Source organism: Aricia agestis, chromosome 1, assembly GCF_905147365.1.
Source record: "Aricia agestis chromosome 1, ilAriAges1.1, whole genome shotgun sequence".
NCBI classification, from domain to species: Eukaryota; Metazoa; Arthropoda; class Insecta; order Lepidoptera; family Lycaenidae; genus Aricia; species Aricia agestis.
The window spans coordinates 4,614,063-4,639,359 of NC_056406.1; the positions used below are offsets into that span (position 1 = coordinate 4,614,063).

At 37.0% G+C, this 25,297-nt stretch overlaps 2 protein-coding genes and 1 long non-coding RNA gene across 4 annotated transcripts; all 3 read right to left on the reverse strand.

The window, feature by feature from the left end:
- Positions 1-743: 743 nt before the first annotated feature.
- On the reverse strand, positions 744-3,604 carry LOC121726401. The gene is made up of 2 exons (XR_006035532.1): positions 2,789-3,604; positions 744-914 (listed from the first exon to the last, which is right to left on the reverse strand). It is a non-coding gene; the product is annotated as an uncharacterized LOC121726401 (long non-coding RNA).
- A 1,473-nt stretch (positions 3,605-5,077) lies between these two features.
- LOC121727839 (glycine-rich protein GRP33-like) lies at positions 5,078-8,655 on the reverse strand. Its single transcript, XM_042115869.1, has 7 exons — positions 8,319-8,655; positions 7,392-7,516; positions 7,042-7,151; positions 6,541-6,746; positions 6,220-6,395; positions 5,901-6,100; positions 5,078-5,338 (listed from the first exon to the last, which is right to left on the reverse strand). The coding sequence occupies exons 1-7, from the start codon at positions 8,533-8,535 to the stop codon at positions 5,317-5,319; spliced, it is 1,056 nt and encodes a 351-aa protein (XP_041971803.1). The 5' UTR covers positions 8,536-8,655; the 3' UTR covers positions 5,078-5,316.
- A 4,455-nt stretch (positions 8,656-13,110) lies between these two features.
- Positions 13,111-25,132, reverse strand: LOC121726308. 2 transcript variants are annotated; one of them, XM_042113624.1, is made up of 7 exons: positions 24,644-24,663; positions 23,698-23,798; positions 17,938-18,094; positions 17,593-17,688; positions 15,243-15,330; positions 15,061-15,161; positions 13,111-13,313 (listed from the first exon to the last, which is right to left on the reverse strand). In XM_042113624.1, the coding sequence occupies exons 4-7, from the start codon at positions 17,647-17,649 to the stop codon at positions 13,173-13,175; spliced, it is 387 nt and encodes a 128-aa protein (XP_041969558.1). In that variant the 5' UTR covers positions 17,650-17,688; positions 17,938-18,094; positions 23,698-23,798; positions 24,644-24,663; the 3' UTR covers positions 13,111-13,172. The 2 variants fall into 2 exon arrangements, with proteins under 2 accessions (XP_041969558.1, XP_041969548.1); XM_042113614.1 differs by lacking the exons at positions 17,593-17,688; positions 17,938-18,094 and adding an exon at positions 25,055-25,132 and having other exon boundaries at positions 24,644-24,725.
- Positions 25,133-25,297: the final 165 nt, after the last annotated feature.

The following is a 25,297-nucleotide window of genomic DNA, read 5'->3' on the forward strand; positions in this document are numbered from 1 at the left end:
ATTTACCCATGGAACTTTTTGAAAAAGGGTCTGTTTCTCTAAATCGGTCTTTAAAATATGCACACAGCAAATAGATACTTCGATCAAGTCGCGACTCGCAGCCGACTTCATAAGTTAGTATCGTTTCCTATTTGCTTCCGCTCTGGAACGAAACTGTATGTCAAAATCGGTTTAACCCTTAAAATACGGGTTAATGTTGAACCGGTTTCGAGCCCTGATTAATTTCACAAAAATGAATGCATGTATAAAATCAAAAGCTCTTTTTAATCGTAGTATTAAAAAAACGTATTTGTTTAGCACAATCATTACTTTGTTGTTTTGATCTATCAAATCAATTGGCTACATAATATGGAAGTAAAAGCTAAAAACCTCCCACAACCATGTTTTTATAGATGCCACAGAATTTTCAATTTTCAGAATTAATTAAATCATAATAATATAAATGTTCGACACTCATAATAAAAGTGCACTGCAAAAATAACTAATTCTAAGATTTTTTCATATTAAATTATTATCATAGGAAATCTTCATTTTTTATTTTAATCCCAGGACCCTGATTCATAATGCCCCACTCAATTTCCCTGTGCAATGTGACCCAAACATTCACCTGGCTAACAGCACAGCACCTAGCACTTGATTAACTTTCAATGCAATGGATAAGCATGTGGACTGTGGTACATGCTTATCCATATAAGTTGAATGGTAATTCTAAATTACTTTGCAGGTGAAAATAAAACCCAAAATCAGTTGTTGGTAAAGTTTATTTTTAATGCATCAAACCTGTTTTGAGACATGACATCACTTGTCCCATGAGGTTAATGACTTAGGCTCAACTCACACTGGAGCAGAGTCGAAGGCGGCATGACGTGGGATGTTTTTTGGCGTATGGCTTATTCATCTCTATTGCTCTATTACTTAAGGGGGCGACTAATCCAAAATTGATTTTATAATTCATTTTTATACGTGAAAATAAGCCCCGAATAGATAGAGAATAGATACTACATTATATTATTTCCAAGAATTTGATCTAAGGCTTCTTACAGACGAATGGCACGTGTTGGCGGCAGTCGACGGCAGCCGTCGACAATTTATCACGCTTGCAGTTGTGACATACGTACGTCGTACCGCGTAAAGGTAAATGTCCACAGGTCGGTATCGTACGCAACGGATGTCTCGCATCAAACGGATATTTTCTTGACAGTACGTCCACTAATATCGGCAGCGTACGGATTACCGACTAGCCAGTATGTTTATCTCCTAATTAGTCCAAACAAAGTTCCTAAGTCAAAATTTCTGCTTTCGGCTTTTCAATCCACACTCCCCTTTTGAGCATTCACTCTACTACTGTGAAAAAAATATCCGTTTGATGCGAGATGTTCGTTGCGCACGATACCGATCTGTGGACGCTTACCTTTAGGCGGTACGTCACAAGTCACAACTCGGGGCCTACCACGACCTCTAGCGACACCGTTTGACAGATGAGCAATATTACTTTAACGTCGAACTAGCGATCCTATAAAAGTTGATATTTCACAGCGGCTATAACAATGTTTTACATTTTTTAATTCTTTAGTAAAATTATATTTGAAAAGTGAGTATGGTAATGTTATTGTAATCTTACGAGGGCGGGATGAGAAGTAACTAGCCTATGCTATTTAAAATGTTAAAATTAAAAAAAAATGCATGTCATTTTTTAAATTCGTGTCTTTGGCCACCTGTGTTTTAATTTGAATTTGGTGGCGTGAAAATTTTATTGATTTTTTATTATTTAAAAATAAATTTCGTCAACTTTTTTGAATATGGATAAAATTGAACAAAGAGCGGTGATAAAGTTTCCTCACATGAAGGGGACATAGGGGAGAGATATCTATGATGAATCAAAACATGTTTTGGGTGAATCTGCTTAATCTTCTTATGCCACAGTAAAAAACTGGGTAGCTGAGTTTAAACGCGGTTGCATATGAGTCAAAGTTGAAGTCGCCCTGGACGTCCAAAAATCGTCACAACTCCGGAAATAGTCGTGAAAGTACATGTTATGGTTTTAGCAGAACGACGATTGAAGTTATCTGAAATAGCAGACACTATAGGTATCTCAAAAGGACGGATGCAACATATCCCAAGATAGGAATTAAATATGAAAAATTTACCGGCCCGTTACGTGCCGCAATTGCTTACGCATGATCAAAAAAGAATTAAAGAAAATCAATGAATTAAAGTATGATTTGCTGCCCCACCCACCTTAATTGCCTGATCTAGCGCCATCAGACTTCTATTTATTCTCTTAGCTCAAAACTTTTTTGGGCGGACAGAAATTTGCCACAAATGATGAAGTTATAGCCGCGGTAGAGGAGTATTTTGTTGATTTTGAAGGCCTCGAAAAAAATAATTTTATAGAAGGCATTACTGCTTTAGAATTAAGATATAAAATTAATTTTATTACGGAATTTCAAGTGTAGAAGTATTAGGCTAGTTACTTATCATCCCGCCCTCGTACAACAAGGTGTTCTGGAAACATGATATTTTTTCGAAAGGTCGTGGTAGGCCCCCTGCAAGCGTCATAAACTGTCGACGGCTGCCGTCGACTGCCGCCGACACGTGTCGTTCGTCTGTAACAACGATACACGATATCTTAAAATTTAAATTTGTTTTATATTTATCGAGTTATTAAGAAAAAACTAACTTGGCGATAATTCCGCGTCGTCCTTTTCCACCTGGCATATGAAAGACTGGCGTGAGTGTGAAGAGAGGACGATGTTTGATTTTTTGCGTTAGTCGCCCTCTTAAGTACAAATTTCTTAAGACCAAAAATATGGAGCCGTCGGAGCATGGTCGAAGCGCACATTCGCTCATCAACGCTTCCATATTTTCAAAACAGAAATTTGTACTACAACAATAGAGATGAATAATATTATGCTTTGGTAAAAAACGTGACGCTTCAACTCTGCCCCAGTGTGAGTTGAGCCTTAACAACCCAAGCTCTCAGATGAAGAACCAGGTCGCACGTGTGGCATTCTAGTGAGCTAGGGTTTTTAGCCATAATAATATTTACTGATTGTCAATACTTAATGAAATGATATAACTATTCTTTAAAACTTGTTGTTACACTAAACTCTAAGGGTCAGCGCAGAGGAGCGCAGCGGATAGGATTTTACTAACGCACTTGAAAATAAACTTTAAAATTATGGCACTAAAGTGCGATAAGGGAGTCCCGCGTATCCTCGAGAACGCGCGAGCATTTCTTGTAAGGTTCAAGCATTTATGCTGCGCTCCGTTCCGTCTGCGCTAAAGGTTAAAGTTTTGAATACCCTTTCTAGCTGATTAGACAGATATGCATAAATTATAAGCTTAACTAGCTTTGATAGCAAGTTGAGTCTAAGGAGTTCGGTTTTTCAGAGCATGCTACTATGATGGCATAATTAGTCTCCAACGCAATAAAAATATTTAAAAAATAATACTTTACCAATCCAGTGGCCATGTTGTTTTCTCTCTTCCAATGATGTTTGTTAGCTTGGTGTTTTGCTTTTGTGTGATTCACACACATTTTTTTATATTTTAAGCATAAGTCCCATATTGGAATTTAAAACTAAGTTATTATTAAATAAAGATTTTTTTTCTCTGCAATTTCTTCTATTTCGAAAAATTTTCTTATTACTTTAAATCAGGTTCACATTTTATGAAGATTACTATTTTATATAACATTTTTTTTACACAAAAAGCTTCTTTTACAAAACTGCTTTCTTTATAGCTTGCATTATATAACTTTAAGCTGTTTTAGCTTGAGTCGTTCAATATTTCAGGCATCTTGTGCCACTGCAGTGTGGATCTTTTTAAAGCAAGGGTGTTAATTACTTTCACTAATAAAAATATTAATAATAATGTTTAAGCAAATGTAATTGTTATACAAGTTTTGTCTTTTTCATTAGATTAGATATGGCTTGACAGACACAGACAACACATTATAGTAGGGGAGGGGAAGGTGCTAATTTTGTAGTCACTCGAGCGTCATGGAGACCTAGTAGGTTTTTTACATTAGGTAAAACTGAATGAAATAATTATAAGAGCGTTTTTATTTTAGCGGTGGGTTCAGAAACTGCAGCCATTTTAAAGTTTTGAAAAAGAAAATATATCCAGAAAATTGCTTATTTAGGTTAATTATAAATATATTTTAGACAACAAGGACTAAATCATTTACTTTAGTGCAAAATAAAATATCTGCGAAACTTAGTTAGGAAAATATGAAGCTTTATTTTTTTATATTTTAAAATGTCCCTACAGGCTTACCTAACCTTTGAATCGTCAGTGCTTTATATGGAAGCTTCTTTGGGGTATACTAAACATCCCCTATCTTAATCTGACAGATTTGATGACATTTCAATATTTAAAAAAAAAATTAACCCACCATGTGACAAATCTGATTTCTATACCATGATAACTAGACACATGTTGGAAGTCTATACAAGCTTAATCTGACACCTTCGAGCTTATCCCGAAATCCCCTCTTCCCCTCCCCTATTACTGCTGTATACACTGGATCTTTTAATTGTAATAGATAACAGTTTACTTTATATTACATATTGGTCGCACTTGCACCATTATCATAAACAAGTTTTTATAGCTTGGCTTTTGGCCTCAATATTGAAGTGTCTTCACATTTAAGTTGTGTTGTTAATAAATTTGTTTATAAAATAAAATATGAAGAACAGCATCTTATCCATTGCCATACAAGGCATTTATCCATTGCCAATCATTGGTGTTTGTCTTTCAAGTATTTTATATGAATAGATTGTTTGGACATGTTTTCCAATTAAAAATCGTTTTTTACATTTTAAAATTTTATTTAGTCACACATAGAATGTACTCGCTAGATTTCAATTCACATATAGATCTAAGAAGTTTTATGATAAATTAGGGGTATGTCATTACAACAAAATTTCAAGCTATACTAATTACCACAAATATTTCTATGCAATTAATTCTAGAACTTATTTTTGTTGGTGGTCAGAATTGCTTTAACAATTTGAAGAATGTTTTGATTATTATTACCTTAATAATACTTTAAAATCTATTTTATATAGAATATAATTTTGACGCGCACATTTAACTTCATATCTTTTAAACATACTTATTGTTAAAATGTGTATTGCATAGTTTGATATTAAAAAAGACAACTATGGGACTTACTATTTTATAAATACTTTTTGTATGAATATAAATGTTTAGTCAATTTTTCTTTATTTGGAATTTAATTTGCTCAAATTAGTTTTAAAATGTGGATATCTCGTTTAGGTAATTTTTTTTTTTCGATATACTCACATCTTAATGCTTCTTTTGGGCAGCCCTGAAAGCACAACAATACTGATGAATGTTACTTGTGCACACATAACACATCAAGCTCTAACATGTATACATATTTTGTAAAAAAATTCACATGCCTGACGAGTCAGCTCAATACATCAGTCAGCAACAGTAAGATTTGTTTTTTTAGTCTTTTGGCTAAAATACACATGTTAGTGCTCAAAACTACCAATTTACTAATTTAGAATTCAGAGCCCTTACTTGTGTGATATTTTGAAATTATTAAAGGTTTGAAAAAGATGGCCAAAATAAAAACAAGGGAGAGATTTAAAAATTTATAATTATTCATATAGTAATATGTAACATAAATCGTCAAGAACTAAAAAAATAACTGGACAAAAGGTGAACATAATGTTATAAAATAAAAAGTCTCAGAGTTCCTTTAAGAAGGATCTGTATGTCACTTATTTCATGTGGCGTTTAAAATATATATTTAATAGAAATAATAAAACTAAAATATGAGTAGAATAAAAATCATTTGCATGACGGAACATAGCTAGAATTGTGACTGTAATGCGTATGAAGATGTTTACTGTCTAGCATACTTAGGCTGGCGCTGGTAGGGCGCGGGGCGGGCGTAGTGGCGCTGCGTGTGCTGCACGGGGCGGCGGGTGCCCACCTCGCGGGAGCTGGTCTTGTACTCCTGCCCCTCGTCCTTGTAGTACGAGTCCTCCTCGTAGAATCGGTCGTTGCGATCGTAGTAGAAGTCCGGCTCGGGGGCGGCGCGGTGGGGAGGCCCTCGCACCTAAACATTGCATACTGTACGGTCATTTTATACTTATATATACTGCAAAAGTTTTTTTATTTGGTTACAAACATTATTAATAGCTTTAATTTTGATAAAAACTTTAATTCAATAATTACCGGAGGTTCAGGAACTGCATAGTGGTCATCGTATCCATAGGACGTGTCCATGGCAGTGCGAGCCCGATCTAGGATGCTGAAGACCTTGGATTTGGGATTCATTGGACGAGGAGGGCCCGGGGGCATGCGACCAGGCGGGCGAGCACCCACCAGAGATGGAGGTGGCATTGGTGGTCCTGAAAACAGTAGTGTTATTACACGAATTAAAACGTTAAATTGATACCAAACATTTTTTGTTGATACTGCATTGCTGAGCCTTGCGTTTGCATTAAATATGATAACATTTGTGACCTTTGACTTGATATAAATTGTATGACATACCCCTTTCCATGATGTCACGCATTGGTGGTTGCCTCATCATATCAGAGGGGTCCGGCCTCAGATACTTCTTAACCTCGGCCAGGGCATAGGCAATCCTTGCATGAGCCTCCGCAGGAGATGCTAAGGCTGATACTTCCACGTGCAGCTCATCGGTGAGGTGAGCATATTTGGGGTCCAATGAGTTTCTAAGTTCTTCCTCCTTTTGTCTAAAAATAGAAAGAGGTTATTTCATATTTACAACCAAATAAAATCCAACATATGAAATTGTGAGATGAGTGAGCCCGGAAAGGGAGATCTTCCACCAAGCAAGGTATTAGCTTGCCCAGGCTTCAGGCGACTGTGTTAATTGCCAGCTGAGTATATACCTCAACTTTGTGTAATATATTATACACAAAGCTGAGGTTATGAACTCTAATTGTAAATCTGGGTGCACAAAAAATTCCTGTTTTTAAAAACTTGTAAAATAAAATTGTAGTTTCAAGTCTTGTGCTGTAAAATTACCTATCCCTCATTGATCCCCTGCCAAGAATGGCCATCTTGCACATTGTTTCCTCTTGCAGCTGCTTCATTGTGTTGCCCTTCGGTCCCAAAAGCTTTCCAATGAAATTCACCTAGAATTTTAAAATTAAATTATTTATAAAACTTGTACTGTTTTTTTGTTGAAGTTTCACATTTTTATTTACATATTGATCATTTTTTATATAACATCATATTTATTAATTGTATAGTTAATACATGAGATATGAATTTGTAGCATTATATGGATTATCCATATTTATCATTGAAATGGTGAAGTATTAAAATGAATTAATGCCTAATAACAGCTACAAAAATTAATGATTTTAATATACCTTAGGATGCTCCTTAACAGGCACCAAAACTTTGACGGTCACTTTGATAGGTTTTTCCTTGTACACATCAAGGTATTTGAAGTCCTTTGGCGGAATTCTTCCAGAAGATTGTACCTTTGCAACTTCTAAAACAATAGTAACCAGGAGTAAGAAAAAGGGATTGTACTCATATGAAATAAAATAGTACAATGATTACAACCATGTAACACTAAGTTAATGTTTATTTTTTTTAATGAAATAAGGGGGCAAACGAGCGAACGGGTCACCTGATGGAAACCAACTTCCGTCACCCATGGACACTTGCAGCATCAGAAGAGCTGCAGGTGCGTTGCCGGCCTTTTAAGAGGGAATAGGGTAATATGGGAGGGTAGGGAAGGGAATAGGGGAGGGTAGGGAAGGAATAGGAGAGGGTAGGGAAGGGAAAAGGGTAGAGGATTGGGCCTCCAGTAAACTCATTCGGCGAAACACAGCGCAAGAGCTGTTTCACGCCGGTTTTCTGTGAGCCCGTGGTATTTCTCCGGGCGAGCCGGCCCATTCGTGCCGAAGCATGGGTCTTCCATGGAAATACAATAACAAACCGAATGTCACTACTGAATAAGGTGAATCTCCACAGTTAAGGGTGTGGACTCTAGTGTGCCAGAGATAAATATGTAATCGCATAGTCAAAATTTTAACCCTTGGTGTAGTTGGGTAAATCAATACCATGGTCTAGTAGGCGAATATATATAAAATATCGAAATAAGACTAATTTACTGTTCCTGCGAAAATGTTTTCCTTGCCATAAAAATTAGTTAATAGCGTGGTTTAGAAGTAGTAGTAAGTGTTATAAATTATTATTGGTTGCCGCCTGCCGGCAAACATGAAACATTTTGACAGGAGCGGCACATGAGACAAAGACCTAAAAAAGTTTCCAAAAACTATACAAACCTTGGTCAATAAGTTTCGTCGACATAGGAAATTTGGAAGTGTTGAGCTTGATTTTCTCACTTAGGAGTTCTCGTACGTATTCACCGGCTTTTTCATTTATTTTAGCGCCTTCTTCGCCATCTTGTAAATGCTCATCGTGATCCTCTGCATTTTCTTGATTCGAATTTCTCCTAAATTGTCCGCTGTTGAAGCCATTCTTGTCATATTTATCAGCCATTGTTATATTTGTTTTAAAATAACTACACAAGTAGATAATAATTGAGTAAAATACAAAAATTTAAGTAATACAAAACTAGGCGTCCTGCGTCATACAATCACTTTTGCACTTTTTTTTTTAAACATGAACGACGCAGTGAGTACTCAGTGTGTCAGGGCTGCCAGATGTAAAAACTGCGCGATCGTAATTCGTAATCGGTAGCTCTAATACTACATTTACACTCAGTACTGTTGGACAGGGAAGTGGGGAGGGAAGTGGGCAGCGTGAATATGTAAATAGGTGACTCGCGCTGCCACTGCTCATGCCGCCGCCATTGCCCGGCGCTCCCTTGAGTGTCGGTTTTTCGGGCGGAAGTCAAAGGACGGGCAGCGCGAGCGCGAGTGAGTTTACATTCAGCTCTCTCGCTTACTTGCCGTTTTGAACGAGAAGCACGTGCGACTAAATCCACAAAAATGTCACCGCCTATGATACCGCCGCCAACTGAGTGGAGTAACGAGAAAATCATAAAATGTTTTTTTCTAATTCTATGAATTTCTCTCATCCACAATTTCCTTTTACTACGACGATGGCGTCTTCGATTCGATCTGTTTTTTTTAAATGAAAATATGGGGGCAAACGAGCAAACGGGTCACCTGATGGAAAGCAACTTCCTTCGCCCATGGACACTCGCAGCATCAGAAGAGCTGCAGGTGCGTTGCCGGCCTTTTAAGAGAGAATAGGGTAATAGGGGAGGGTAAGGAAGGGAATAGGGGAGGGTAGGGAAAGGAATATTGTAGGGGATTGGGCCTCCGGTAAACTCACTCACTCGGCAAAACACAGCGCAAGCGCTGTTTCACGCCGGTTTTCTGTGAGAGCGTGGTATTTTTCCGGTCGAGCCGGCGCATTCGTGCCGAAGCATGGCTCTCCCACGTATCAAATGTGTTTTGATCTCTTTTTAAAATATGCATATAAAACTCGTGACGCTCAGGCCCTTCCCCATACAAAAGTGAAAAAAATTGTTCGTCTTTCAGAGCGGCTACTTTCACAGTGAACTCTCTGCAAGGAACACGTACACACCCTAAAGTATTATCACTTATTTTTGTTACACACTGTATACTCAGCAGACTTAATGCTGTCGCCGCAACAGTTTCGATATCCGCCATCGTTGCGAGTCGTTACGTAAAAGAGTATGAGGGCTGAGTGTGACCACCTACTCGCCTCTATAATGCCGCAGAAGTATTTGAGGCAATATTTCCGACAGCGGCAGGAGCAGTGGCAAGGGCTGAGTGTAAACGTGCCATAAAAAGTCGCATTCTGTTATAGACTATAGTAGGCTCAACTCAACATAAAAACAAATCGTAAACAAAAATATTTGTTTACGATCTTTGTATGTTATATTATTGTACCAGTAACGATAGCTGCAGCCGTGGGTGCCAAAAAAAAGCAAATTTTAAATAATAGTTTATTAATTATAACTTTTACATTAATTAAAATTAAAATTACTAATTATGAATTACAAATTACAAATTAAGAGTGACTCCCTACTGAAGTGAAGTAAAAGAATGAGGTCCTCCGCTGGTCGCACGATGGTGGTGGCCGCTTCTGCTGACTTGGACATTCCCTCGAATTGATGTTGAAATCTTGCACCGTGTGCGGTACAGCGCGGTAAAGCTGTGTGCACACTTGGGTTTCTGAATATTAAAATAAAGGTGTGGATACACTTATATTGAGGTGTATCGTAGTTAGGATGGTGTAACATACCTCTATAAAGTACAGTAAACACTAAATAGCAACAAAAGAGTTTTGAAAATCAATCAACAAACGGTGGAACAATAATATACCTAATCAAAGGCAAGATTTTTGACAATAATGTGATGATTCATGGCATGATTATAGTGATGATTTGGTGATAATGATGATGATTAGTATTATTGACACATTGACATGATATAATAATATGCTTTTTGTTGTTGAAACAACCCCAAAATTTGCCAGCACCTTCGGACCTTCGGAACCAGGGTGTACTTCGGCGCAAATTCTTATTTTTTGGTAGTTAAAGCTTAAAATCCTTCAGAAAAACGTAAAATCACTATATGTTTTCATATAAATTTTAAGAAGTCCTGTCGATTTCTCATTGATTGCATCATCAGATCACCACTTTTGTGATCATGTTACCAAATTCGGGCTACATCTTCTACAACAACAAAACAATTTTGGAAATCGGTCTACAAACGACGGAGTTGTCCGCGAACCTAAATAAAACAAGTGAAATATATCCTCTTCCTTTTCGGAAGTCGGTTAAAAGTAGCCTAAGTTATGCCTTACTACATCAGCTATGTCATAATATGTGCCAAAAAAAGTCCCGTCAAAATCGCTCCAGCCATTTCAGAGATTAGCCGGAACAAACAGACAGACGGACAGACAGACATACAGACAAAAATTGTAAAAAATGTTGTTTTGGTGTATGTACCCTATATACATTCATATGGATCTAGTTAAAAAATGGTTCTTTCAATATTACAAACAGACACTCCAATTTTATTTATATTATTATGAAAATGTATTTATTCATTTCACTTAACGATACTTATTCTGAGTCTGAATGCATTTTTCAAATAATGAATCTTTTATTTATTTTTTTACTATACGTCCATCACGTACGTCTTTTTAGCATGTTTTTTTTTGGTTATGAAATACATTTTGACAGTCGTATGAACATACGTCTATACTGCACGACATTTTATGGGTAGGTCATGTAAAATCGATTAATGTATGTGTATAGGTCCTTGTGGTCTGATACACAATTCGTCATTCGTCCTTACGACCGCTGTACGTCTCTCTGGCATGAAAATAAATATTATGTGACTTCAATTATACGCCTAAAAATATATTGTTCATATCTTTTAAACTAATTTACCTACCATTATGAAAAAAACAGGGAAGGTGTATTGGTAAAAATAAGAAATATTGGCGAAATAAAAAAAAACGCATTTTTTTCTATACGCCCTTCTGGTTTGAAGCCCGCGATATGTATAGAGTAAAGATGTATAGAGTATAGATGATAGTCGGTATGTCACGACGGCCGTCGCTAGATGCCACTCTCTGTTTTCTAGATCGTGCCATCAACTTTTATTTCTGGCAGACAGAATTAGCGAGGCGTATTGCTTGACCGTTATGGTGGCGCCCGCGTCAAAGTAAAATACCTTTTTGGAAGTATCTTAGATTGCTTGTTTTCTAAGAGAGGCCGCAAGAAATGGAACAGCAAGAAATGGAAAGGGCGTAAGCGACAAAATGGTTTTTGTCGCGTAATTTTAAAACAATAAATATATTTCTTGAAACTTATGTACAAATTAAAGTGTATGCTTGAACCAATCTATGTACAAATTTTGTAAGCTTAAATCACTCTCCTCTGTTGGCAAAATTAGAATCCCTTTTTTTAAAGAGGTCTTTTTGATTGATTATTCTGGGTTATAAAAGTTGACCAATCGTGTTATGCTATGGGTAATTCAAAGACAAATACATGATAATACTGACAATGAACTTTAATTTCTTAGCTTTAGTCATTGCTGAGAAAAATCGACATCGCTACAGCCAAATTATCAAGGCGTCGCCACATGAGATTTCACTACTTTTTGACACGACGAACTATAAATGTTTAAATCTTGGCAACATTTTTACATGAAAATGTTTTTGGTGGGATAATCTATGATATTCATCATTGTGGATAATGATTAATGATACTTAAGCATTTTGCCTCAGGTGATATTTTATTGAAAATTGAATAACGTACGTCTCTACTCTCTACTATCTAGTTCTTTAACTCACGGTCAACGCGTCTTCATCGGAATCAGTCGGAATCGAGCCGTTCGCTCTACCTATATCAGTGGTACCCAACCTTTTTTTTACGCGGGTCACTAAAACGTTTTGGTCTTGGTGTCACGGGCCGTACCCAACATTTATTTAGGGTTAAAACTTAAAATAAGAACATTCTTTAAAATTAGGGATTCAAAAATGGCAAAATTTTCATGACCACTTTGCACAATTTTGCCGGTGGGGGCGAAATTCAAAATGGTTTAAGTATCTACACGCGGGCCACTAAAAGGATCTTATCTCTGCAGGTGATCTACACGCAATGCTGATAGATGGATGGCGAGAGTGCATTAGGATACTGGATATTGCATCGCAATTTGTTTACCATAATGCCTTTTAATATTCAACGAAATGCTAGGAGAAAATGTAGTCTGGTAGAGCTGTGGTCGAGTACTAAGTAGCTTTTCTTGATCACCAAAGTAGTGAGTAGGAGTGTGTACAATGTACTATCAGAGAAGTTGATTCCTATGCAAATCGGGGACCTAAGTAGTTTGGTTGCATTAAGTATATCAAACCCAGCTGACAGATCACAATTAACATTGAATTGACATATTCGACCAAAATAACGTTGGTCTGTCAATTGCATAGGAATCAACTTCAACTTACTCGATGGTACATAGTACATACCAATAGTACTTTGCCCAATGCCCAGTACCTACTTAATTCGTCTTGCTTGGCAATTGCATGCCTTTTGATAATAAAGGTATTTTTAGGTCAAAATAGGCATAGTTGTAAAAGTAATATTTTATTTAAAGTGTAAGTATAAAATCCTTAAAAACACTTTCAAACTAAATATTAAGTATTATTTTATTTCTCTCAATAGAGCTATTGTTTTGTATGACTGCTATGTTAAATTCCTTGTGTGGAACAGCTAATACTTCTAGCTTCTTCGTTTGCAATCTTACAACAAGGACTTCGTCGAATGGATCCTGCAAAGATAACAAAATAAATAAATAAATTTATTTGACTAGATCCATACAAAATACAAGCCTGGTAACTATCTTGGTTACTGAAAAATTTGATAAAATGCTGCTGGCTGCACAAGCGAGAAAGAGAATAAGGTAAGTAAGTAATTATTTTTTCTCTCTTGTGCAGCTTTTTAAAGATTCAAAGTGTGTAGGCAGCGCACAAAATATGTAAGATCGCTGAGCAAAACTAGAAGGAAAGGTTGTCAGGTGCGTTAAAGTAATGTAAACCACAAATTATTATAACTAGCTATTTGACCGAGCTTTGCTCAGTATTCGATAAAACATGAATAAAATGTAATTTTCTAAAAATGATTCCTAGCTAGATCGATTTATCGCCCCCGAAACCTCCTATATACTAAATTTCATGAAAATCGTTGGAGCCGATGCCGAGATTCCAATTATAAATATAATATACATATACAAGAATTGCTCGTTTAAAGATATAAGATAACTACTAACTGTTGATACCCGAAACTCCCGTTTCGTAGACAATTGTTTATCGCGCAGGAACCATCATAAGTATCCAGCTATGTCTAATCCCTTTTAGCGGTTTGAGCGTGAAGAGGTAACATAAGGCAGACAGACACACTTTCGCATTTTTAATATTAATATGGATGTATGTTAAAGACATTGAAATTAAGTTGTCACTTTTTTGTCTATAACAGCTGGGCTTTTATAGAGTTTCCTTAGAAGCCTATTTAACTTCCGCGTATTATTATAAGAGTGCTTGCTTAATACTTCATCGGTAGTAGATTGCGAAAACAGAAAACTGCGTTACGGAACTCGGAAGTATCCACATATCTGTGAATTCTGAATATGAGGTAGGAGACTGTGCTATAAAGTGTATACAGTCGTAGCAGTGATTTCCCTCAGGAAGTGTCTTCACGACTTGTTCACGACTGCAGTTTTCCATACACGTACGTGCCGAAAAGGATTTAAAAGGTTAGGTATTGAAACATTATAGATTTGACTAACGAAGAAATCTCTATATAGATTGTAGACTGTTTCTAACAGCGCCGCGATGTTTGTTGCCAAACACCACCGAAACGGTTGGACCAATTTTGATGAAATTTTGTGTACTTAGTTATATATCGCCTTATCGGGTAGCTTTGAGGATTCCCAGGCCGATAACGTTCCTTATTTCCGGGTCAGGAGAGCTAATAAAAATATGTTTGTTTAAAGAACGCACTTTCGTTGTAAGTTTTTAAATTAGTCCACGCATTAGCCTCGTCTGATCACTGATCTGCCAATATCGTGTCCCCATGCGCTCATACCTCACTCCACCAAAGAGTTTTAATTTAGTGGCGGCCTTACCCATTGCGAGGCCTCGGGCGGTAGGTCTTTGCGAGGCCCTGGGCGGCAGGTCTTTGCGAAGCCAAAGCAAACGCGTTGGCCGACTCGTTGGCCGGCGCGCCGCTGGCCCAATGTGTAGAACGGGCGTTCGCGCGTTGGCGGTAGGTATTTCGCCTGATCTACACATTGGGCCAGCGCGCCGGCCAACGCGTCGGCCAACGCGTTCGCATATAATATGTAGTCACGACTGTATGAAAAAATACCTTGCGAGGCCACTGTAAGAGGAGGCCCGGGGCGATTGCCCTGTTCGCCACACCCTAGGGCCGCAAGTCGCAACTGCAGTAGGTATCGCCTAGCAATCTATTGTGCGCAGCATGTAACGTATAACTTATAAGTAATATGATACTCCGCTTACAATTTCAGTGACGCTGTATTTGGTCATCAGGCCCAGCTGCTGTATTGCTTTTCCGTACGTGTTCGCGTGCTGTAGGTTTATATTCGTGAAGATTGGGTTACCTAAAACGGTTGTCCAATTCAACAATGTGGTTAAGTGTTTTTCAACGTAAGGCTTTTGGAACAGCCGTAGATGTAGCATACCTTCTTTGTTAGTCATCACCACCCCTTGCACGGATTCGTCCTCTAATATTCTGTCTACGATCGGATTGGCTTCATTTAGCGTTGAAATCTACAAAATATATTTTGGTTAAACCTTTGTGATTTTAGGATTATATAAGTACTTATACACCACCACAACCTAGAAATAGGACAAATGTATGTAAATAGGAGAAAATCTATTTTTAATTTGAGTGTGTTGATCCTCGACAGATAATAATGTATACCGTATACTACTTTTTGACCTAACTCGGCAAATAAAGTTCAAAACTGGATTCTCGTATCTGTGTTTCTCAAACATGTTAAATATAATGTAGTTAAATAAGTAAATAAACGCTTACATGGTCCATGTGGGAGTTTGTAACAAATTAGGTACCGATCTTTAGGGCGGACGAGCCCAAAACAAACCCTTACAATTGTCCTAAGGGACGCCAGATCGAGGCGCCCTGATTAGATTTATTGCTCATGAATTTTTACTTTGTCCTTATTGTGAGTTATGTGGTGTTTAGCCTTCCTTTACTGGCTGAATAGCAATCGCTAGGGATAAAAAAAAATCCAATTTCAAATTGAAAAAAGAACTCACGCGAGACTTGAACTCGATTAAAGTAGACGGTATTGGTGAAAAGTCAAAGCAAGTAAAATTATTATATGCTGCAATATTTATATAATTTTAACACTGACTATGTAAAGCATCTACGTATTATTCGTTTCAGAATTTTGCGGAAACCTATTTTTTTTGCGGGAAAATGTACTTCTCGCAAACAAATTGCTTATGTTCACTCACGTGGTCTACTCTACATGTATGCCACTATGCTAACTTAAAAATTATTGCTCATCAGTAGTTCGTGTGATAAGCACTTTCTAATAATTTTACACTATATATGTATATAAAACTCAAAGGTGACTGACATGGTGATCTATCAACGCACAGCCCAAACCACTGGACGGATCGGGTTGAAATTTGGCATGAAGGTAGATGTTACGACGTGGGCATCCGCTAAGAAAGGATTTTGATAAATTCCAACCCCAAGGGGTTAAAATAGGGGATGAAAGTTTGTATACAATAATACTTCTTAACGCGAGCGTAGCCGCGGGCAAAACTCGTGCTATATAAATTCACTGGTCCGATAATGATTATATTATTATTAATTGTAAGTTTTATTTGTTTCTTTTAAAAATCGTTATTGATATTTATAGTAGTAAAAGGTACCGAAAAGGAGAAAAGTAGGACTCTACAAAAAAAAAGTGAGATCCCATCAGAAACATCCTGTAAAAAATCCAAGTCTCGCAACTCAGTTTGCAATGCCAAGTCGGTTAATTTATTCAGTCCCTACCTAGAGGACCTTCTGTCTCAAGTTAGTACGTAAGTTATTATCATATCAATATTATCAATCTTTTACGTTTTAAATAAATTGATCGACTTGGAAATCGCATGATTAGATTGTTTAGTATAACACTATACAGTATCACACAGCACTACGGGCCTGCATCAATCGCATGGAGCGCAATAGATTAAACAATCTAATAATATCATTATTATGTATAAATTGTAAGATACATTGTGTTTTCATGCGATGTCCAAGTCGATCTATTTATTTAAAACGTAGAAGATTTTAAATATTGACTAGCTGTCCCGGCAAACGTTGTTTTGCCACATAAATAATTTTTGGTATGAAAAATAGATGTTGGCCGATTCTCAGACCTACTCAATATGCTCACAAAATTTCATGAGAATCGGTCAAGCCGTTTCGGAGGAGTATGACAACGAAAACTGTGACACGAGAATTTTATATATTAGATAATATGATAATAACTTACGCCCTAACTTAAGACAGAAGGTCCCCTAGATAGGGACTGAATAAATTAACCGACTTGGTATTGCATGGATCTCATATATATATATATTTTTTTATGAAATAAGGGGGCAAACGAGCCAACGGGTCACCTGATGGAAAGCAACATCCGTCGCCCATGGACACTCGCAGCATCAGAAGAGCTGCAGGTGCGTTGCCGGCCTTTTAAGAGCGAATAGGGTAATAGGGGAGGGTAGGGATGGGAAGGGAAGAGAATTGGGGATGATAGGGAAGGGAATTGGGCCTCCGGTAAACTCACTCACTCGGCGAAACACAGCGCAAGCGCTGTTTCACGCCGGTTTCTGTGAGAACGTGGTATTTCTCCGGTCGAGCCGGCCCATTCGTGTCGAAGCATGGCTCTCCCACGTTAAGTTAATTTTTACGGTATAAAAACTGAGTTGCGAGACTGGTTTTTTTACAGTATGTTTCTGATGGGATTAAGTATAGATGTAGCAATTATTGAATTATACTACTCTACTTACTGTTTGAACGAGCCACTCGTCGTTGACATCTTTTAGTAAGTTGGACATTATCTTCATAGCGACTAATTTATAAGTACGAGTATTTTATATAGTTATCTGAAAAGGAAACAAACATATTTCAACTTTTTTAGTTGTATTAAGCACTTCTTTCTCTTTTTAATTAAGTACCAACTAATGATCTGTATACATTTTTTTGGCATAGCTTTATTAGCTTATAGTATTTATCACGACGTGACATACAGATATATTTTCAGGTGAAATGATAAACCAAAGTCCACGACTTATTGGTCAATGGTCAGTTTTTGCACGACGCAGGCGGTGAACTGACGGTTATCTATCTCTTACCTGGCAAGGATGCTGACTAGACAGTCTCGTGGTAATGCTCGCGACTCTTTTTGGTCAGTTTGTGTACGACGCAGGCGGTGAACTGGCGGCGCACGACCGCGGCTATCTCGAAAGAACGTGACTGTATGCGGACTGCGATGACGTCATCCAACACATCCTGTAGGCCGTGGTAAGTCAAAACTATATTTATAAACTATAACTGTGCTATATTTTGCACACAGGACACTGAGAACTGTAGTAATTTCATTTTTAAAAATAGATTTTCTTCATAAAAACTACAAAAGATTGTAATATTCTCGTTAACGCGCAATGATCAAACTTGTTTTGTAATGGTTAAGTTCCTATAATCTTATGTATTGGGTTATCCTGTAATAGTAGTTAGATAAGTTTGTTTAATAAATCAATAAGTATTTATACTGAAAATAAAAACTTTTTCTGTGTCAAATTAATACTGACCACGCTAAATAACGCCAGTCGACCGCATGGTGGTAGTAGCAAGCAGCCCGTAGGGCGTAGAGCCTACGTGCTACGTGCCGTAGCCCGTTACGTAGCAGTGCTACGAAACGTAGCACATCGTAGGTCTATTACCGTAGAGCCTACGTGCTACGTGCCGTAGCCCGTTACGTAGCAGTGCTACGAAACGTAGCACATCGTAGGTCTATTACCGTAGAGCCTACGTGCTACGTGCCGTAGCCCGTTACGTAGCAGTGCTACGAAACGTAGCACATCGTAGGTCTATTACCGTAGAGCCTACGTGCTACGTGCCGTAGCCCGTTACGTAGCAGTGCTACGAAACGTAGCACATCGTAGGTCTATTACCGTAGAGCCTACGTGCTACGTGCCGTAGCCCGTTACGTAGCAGTGCTACGAAACGTAGCACATCGTAGGTCTATTACCGTAGAGTCTACGTTTACATTAAGGGCCTTCCCTACGGAGATTCCGTAATTTACCGTATATTTAAAGCCTTATAAACTCAGAATTTGAAAGCTACAAAGTTATAACAAAAATACAGCATTAATCTTCAGTATATCAACACGCCTTTCCCCGTTTTAAAGGACTATGAGAAGAAACGTCCCCACCAACCAACAGAGCAGACAGGTGTCATTCGAAAAATTCACTAGAATAGAGAATTTTTTACTATGGCGACATCTGTTAAATACGTGGGGTTACAGTGCAATTCCATCAAACTTGGCGCGGCGTCGTCATCGTGCCATGACACGACGCCGTCACCCTGACACGGTGCGACGCCGCACAGTGTCCCGGTGACGCGAACGGTGCACCGCGCGTCCCTATTCAGGAAACTTCCGAAAAATTGCGTTCCAAACTTAAACGAGGCATGTGAAATACCTATCAAACAAAGTCGCGTAGTGGAAATATTGTCTGATTTCCATCGAACTAAATAGGCCACGGGGCGGCGCACTGTTCGTGGCACCGGAAGTCGGAACACGCGTCACGTGTCACGGTGGCGGCGTCGTATCGTGGCACGGTAACGATGCCGCCAGAGTAGACAGAATTATAGAGTATGCCGTCTTAGAACTGATGTTGAAATTTTTAAATTTGACTTATTATGACGAAAATCGTCGCTAGGGTTGTTAAATTGTTAAGTGCCCCGAAGACGATCAAACGGTTTGACTCAAACACGTAAATTTTAGTTTGACTCAAACCGATTTGATCGTTTACAAAGCTTATTTGAACGGTTCGTCAAACATTTACGTGTTTGAAGCATGTTTGATGAAATTTCATATTTTCGTTGTGTTTGACGCGCCGTTTGATCGTGTTCCGACGCGTTTGAAGGTTTGAACAAACCCGGGTTAGTTTAGTGCTGGATTATGAAGAAGAAAGAGAAAGAAGCTGTAGTTTCTCGCACTTTCTGTAGATATTCGTGGGTAAAACGATATTTATTTATTTATTTAAACACTTCATGCAAATATTTACATAGGCGGGCTTAATGCCTAGTGGCATTCTCTACAAGCCAACCTTAGGGTGATGATGAGAATGTAGAATAGGCGCATTCTAAAGCAATATTAGTTAAAATATGATGTAATAAACAGTTTTGAATACATATTAATGTTTTATCAATTTTTATTTTTATATAATATATTATCATATTATAATAAACCTACATAAACCGTACTTACTTATTACATACTAACTAAACACAATATAATATTATGATAATACCATACATATTATTTAAACTATATAATTAAAATATACCTACATAAAATATGTACATAATTAAATATATATTAAGTTAGATATTATGTTAGTCCATACTCCATAGTCCATAAGTACCATTCTTTGGACCAGTCTTTTTCTTTTTTTTTTTCTCTTCTGACGGAGGACATTAACGCAGGGCCCCCGCAAGGGCTACTGGCGCCTGTGTGCAAAAAAAGAATTTTGGCGCCCCTTTAGGCAATTTTTTAGGACTTTAGTTTTGGCGCCCCTAAAGATGGCAATTTGGCGCCTCTAGAGGATGGCACCCGCGTGCATTGCACACATTGCACATATGGTGGCCCTGCATTAATATTATAAACATAAGATAAGAAAATCGCGATCCTCGTTTTAGAATCTAGAGCATCTTCTGCATCACAATTCACAAGACGTGTACTCGACAGCGCGTATTGAATGAAACTGCGCAGTGTCGTTTGACAAACCGTTCAAACTGACATCCGTGCCGTGATAGTTTTCCTTTAAAGTCAGCATAATATCTCCTACTCCCGCGAATTTTTCCACATTTCCAGAAGCAACCTGAGCTAAACAGCTAAACCTGAGCCTGAAACCTGAGCTAAAACAATTTAAGCTAGTGGAATGGGGGACACTGGACTCTAACGATTTTTTTCACTTTAAAACTTCATATTTCACAAGTGGATCCCTAAATCGGAAAATGATCTTTGAATACTCTAAATAATATTTTTTTTAAAACGTACCCAACCACACCCCACACGATAGGATGGACGCGGAAAAAAATCACCCCCGCTTGATGTGTATGGGGAGGTACCATAAAAAAAATAAAGATTTTATATACCATTTTGTCGCCATCATTAAGATAATATGCATACATGCCGAAATACAGCTTTGTAGGCCCTATAGTCTCTGAGAAAAACCGCGGACAGACAGGCAGATACAGAGACGGACGAAAAAACCGAAACTATAAGGGTTCCTTATAGTTACGGAACCCTGATATGCTTTTTGTTTGTAAAAAAAGTATTTTTTTGTTCAAAAATAAACGCCTTTTTTTTTGTAGAAAAGTTCATTTTTTTAATAAACCCCATTGATTTTGAAACTGACACTGGTATTTAAGACTTTTCTGGGTCCCAGTGAACAAATCGAGACGCATCCCATGTAGTGTTGAAAATTTCGGAAAGTTTCCGAAACTTTGGAAAGTTTCAGGAAGTTTACCGGAAAATTTCCGTGAAAACTTCCAAAGTTTCCGAAATTTTGGAAACTTTCAGGAACATTCGCGAATTTTTTAAAAATGGTTCTTCTTCTATAAAATAGTAATTTTTACTGACCGAAACAAATGAGGTGCTCAATTCAATACGTAATTTTTTTTATATAAGTATGAGTAAGATCAAATCAGCTGATTGACTTTAGAAAGAAGTTTAGCCGTTAATTCGACCCTTAATAGAGACACTTATACTTCAAAAAATGTTATTTTCTGTATTACTATTAGAAAACTATTCTAGTTTTTATTTAAAAAATACAATTTTATATGTTTCCAAGAAAAATATACTTAATATAAAAAAATCGAAAAGCGTAAAGCAAAGTCAATCCTGAGCAATATATGTTTGAAAATAATGTTATCTTAGATAAATATTTATAATAAAAAAGATCTAAATCATGCGACTGAATAATAAAGTAGACAAATCTGCTTTCATATCACATATTTTATACCTATAGTATGTTCAATTTAATCAAAACTATAAAAAGTACCTAATTTTAGTGTTATTTGCATTTAAAAATAAAGTTTTCAAAACTTCCTAATATGGAAATTTTCAGGAAGTTTTCAGGAAATATTCCTTAGAAATGGAAACTTTCCGGGGAATTTTCATCTCTAATCCCATGACTGTTGAAGAGTGGGGACGGGGTCCATACAAAATCCCCCATAGGCCTTTTCTAATTTTGTTTATTGTACTCATGATATCAGCTTCCAAATTAAAACCAATTTATCAAAATTCAAGCATACATTCAGTATCTCCTTAGGATTTACAAATTACTTTTATTTGAAACACACGCCAATAGATCGAAAATGGCATATGCTACATATTCCCCGTTTTAAATTTTTTTAGGACAATTTTGAACTAAGTTAAGTAAAAAACCGGCCAAGTGCGAGTTGGACCCGCCCATGAAGGGTTCCGCAGCAGCAGTAAGGATTATTTTTATGAAATCAAAAAGTTTTTCATTTATTTTTATATTTCAGTTGATTTAATGAAAGTTTATTTGATGTTTACCTTTTGTAACTTAAAAAAAAAACTACTTGCTAGATCTCGTTCAAACTAATTTTCGTTGGTAGTTTTTATAGTAATGTACATCATATATTTTTTTTTAGATTTATCATGCCCTTACTTTAGAAGTTAGAGGGGGGGCGACACACATTTTTCCACTTTGCAAGAGTCTCTCTCGCAGACTATTCAGATTAGAAAAAAATTATAATAGAAAATTCAATATGATTTTTGAAGACCTATCCATAGATAACCCACACGCATAGTTTAGATGGAAAAAAAATTTTTTGTTGGTTTAAGGTTTACCATTTATGACGTATAGAAAAAACTACTTGCTAAATCTCGTTCAAACCAATTTTCGTTGGTAGTTTTTATAGTAATGTACATCATATATTTTTTTTAGAATTATCATGATGATATCCCTACTTTAGAAGTTAGAGGGGGGGCGACACATATTTTACCACTTTGGAAGAGTCTCTCTCACAAACTATTCAGGTTAGAAAAAAATAATATAAGGAACCTCAATATGATTTTTGAAGACCTATCCATGGATACCCCACGCGTATAGGTTAGATGAAAAATTTTTTTTTTGTTTCAGTTGTACCTATGGGGACCCCTAAATTTTTTTATGGTTTTTCCATTTTTATATCAAAATCCTAATGCGGTTCATAGACTACATCTACTTACCAAGTTTCAATAGTATAGCTCTTATACAATGTGTAACAAAAATAAGTGATAATACTTTACGGTGTGTACGTGTTCCTTGTAGAGAGTTCACTGTGAAAGTAGCAGTTCTGAAAGACGAATTTTTTTTTCACTTTTGTATGGGCAAGGGCCCGAGCGTCACGAGTTTCCCCATACAAAAGTGAAAAAAATGTTTGGTCTTTCAGCGCTGCTACTTTCACAGTGAACTCTCTACAAGGAACACGTACACACCTTAAAGTATTATCACTTATTTTTGTTACACCCTGTAGTTTCGGAGAAAAATGGCTGTGACATACGGACGGACAGACAGACATGACGAATCTATAAGGGTTCCGTTTTTTGCCATTTGGCTACGGAACCCTAAAAATAGGGTTTTGGTGCGATCTCGGCAACGCGGCAAATGTATGGCCAAGGTTTTCAGTTAAGACTTTCTTTGAAATTACTAACAGTTTCTATTTTGTTGCGATGCAAACCAGCCCGACGTCCAATTTGTAATTTCGTAAATGCTTTTGACTACCTTTGAAAAAACCGCAAGCCACCTTACTAAGGTTTTGTCAAAGCTTTGATCTAGTCTGAGAGCTGATTTGTGAGTTGAAAGAGTTTTAATTACAATTTCGGCGACGGCTCTGCGGACGGCGGCAGTCAGCAGCGGTAGCTTGTTCTGCAGCGCTTGCGTCATGGCTTCCGGGGTTGTCGCCATTTTGAGAGCATCTGCAAGCCGCCATTTTGTTGAGGTCATGAAGTGTATACATAAACGGTGGTGCTTAGTGGATGGTACAATGGAGGATTAATGGATGTAGACGTTTCTCGTGTACGCTGCCCCTTAATATGCACTGCATACATGGCACATGTAATCTAAAAACTAATACGCTGTTTTTGTCTATCATTTCCATAACAATAACAAGGTACAGAATTTCATACAAATGTTGACATTTTACGGTCAATTCAGATCTTATAATTATTAATAGTAATATATAACACCCATAGATAATACCTATAATACCCATAAAGTGAATATACCTATGACCTGTATATTACCTTTATGATAATACCCTTATACGAAGTATTGTCTCGGTTTGCCGTTTAAACTTTAGCACTTTTTGGGGCAGTTTTCTATCAGTCCGTGATATTATCACGTCGAGTTTTATAACCAAACATAAACAAACCACACATGAAGTACACTTTTCAGCTTTAAAGCCTTTAATTTATGGATGACCAATTACTGAATGTAAATAAATAGGATTTCTTTGTGCGTGGAACTCTTAATTGGTGACATAAATGATCGGTTCCATGTTTCGTATTTCATCAATATTTCAGGATTGAAAAGTTCAATTTTGTTTGTGTTTCTTATTTTGTTTCCTTTATTTATTTCATTGCTGTTAATCAGCACGATTGTGCTTATTGCAATATTACTATGCAATATATATTTGTACTGGTTTTATTTTGAAAAGTCTGAAGTTTTAATAAGGGTATGTTTACACCAAGGTGTCTAGTCTCAGAAGTAACTAAAACATAGGGCCGAATAAACTTTTTCAAAACAAACTTTGATAAAATACCGTTTTCCAAATACAGAACTCCATAAACATTGTGATTATTCTCTATTCTTGATATTGTTTTCAATGTCGCTTCACAGAACTCCTGAAAAAAATCAAGAACTCCTGAAAATTCAGCAACTGAATTGGTAAATCGTACCTGCCATGTAATAATATTATTTTAGTATAGATTTGGCCACGCAAAATTAAGATCGCCCTACAAACTTCGAAAGGGGGGTGTGTTGTTAATTTTTTTAAGTCTATTTGGTGGGGCGAGAAGTAAGCGGGGAGGATGCGACCTGCGGGGATCAGACGAATAGTTACATAATGGTATGTATCTCTCTAGTTTCATTAACCAACCCTATAGTTATATGTGGCCTTAACTAGAGATTTAGTTCTTGTCCTTCAAATGAGTTATTTCTAAATCAATCTTACCTTAGCAATAGCCTTCCTGTCAATCTTCTTTTTATAATGCATAATAATATCAAATTCAATTAAAGTACCGTATAAAAATATAAAATATTATTAATAAAATATATTTTATCAAAAACTAAAAAGCTGTAAGATAACGATAAAATCGCATTGGCTGCGACATCATTGGTCACTTAAAAATTCTATACGTGGGAGAGCCATGCTTCGGCACGAATGGGGAGAAATACCACGTTCTCATAGAAAACC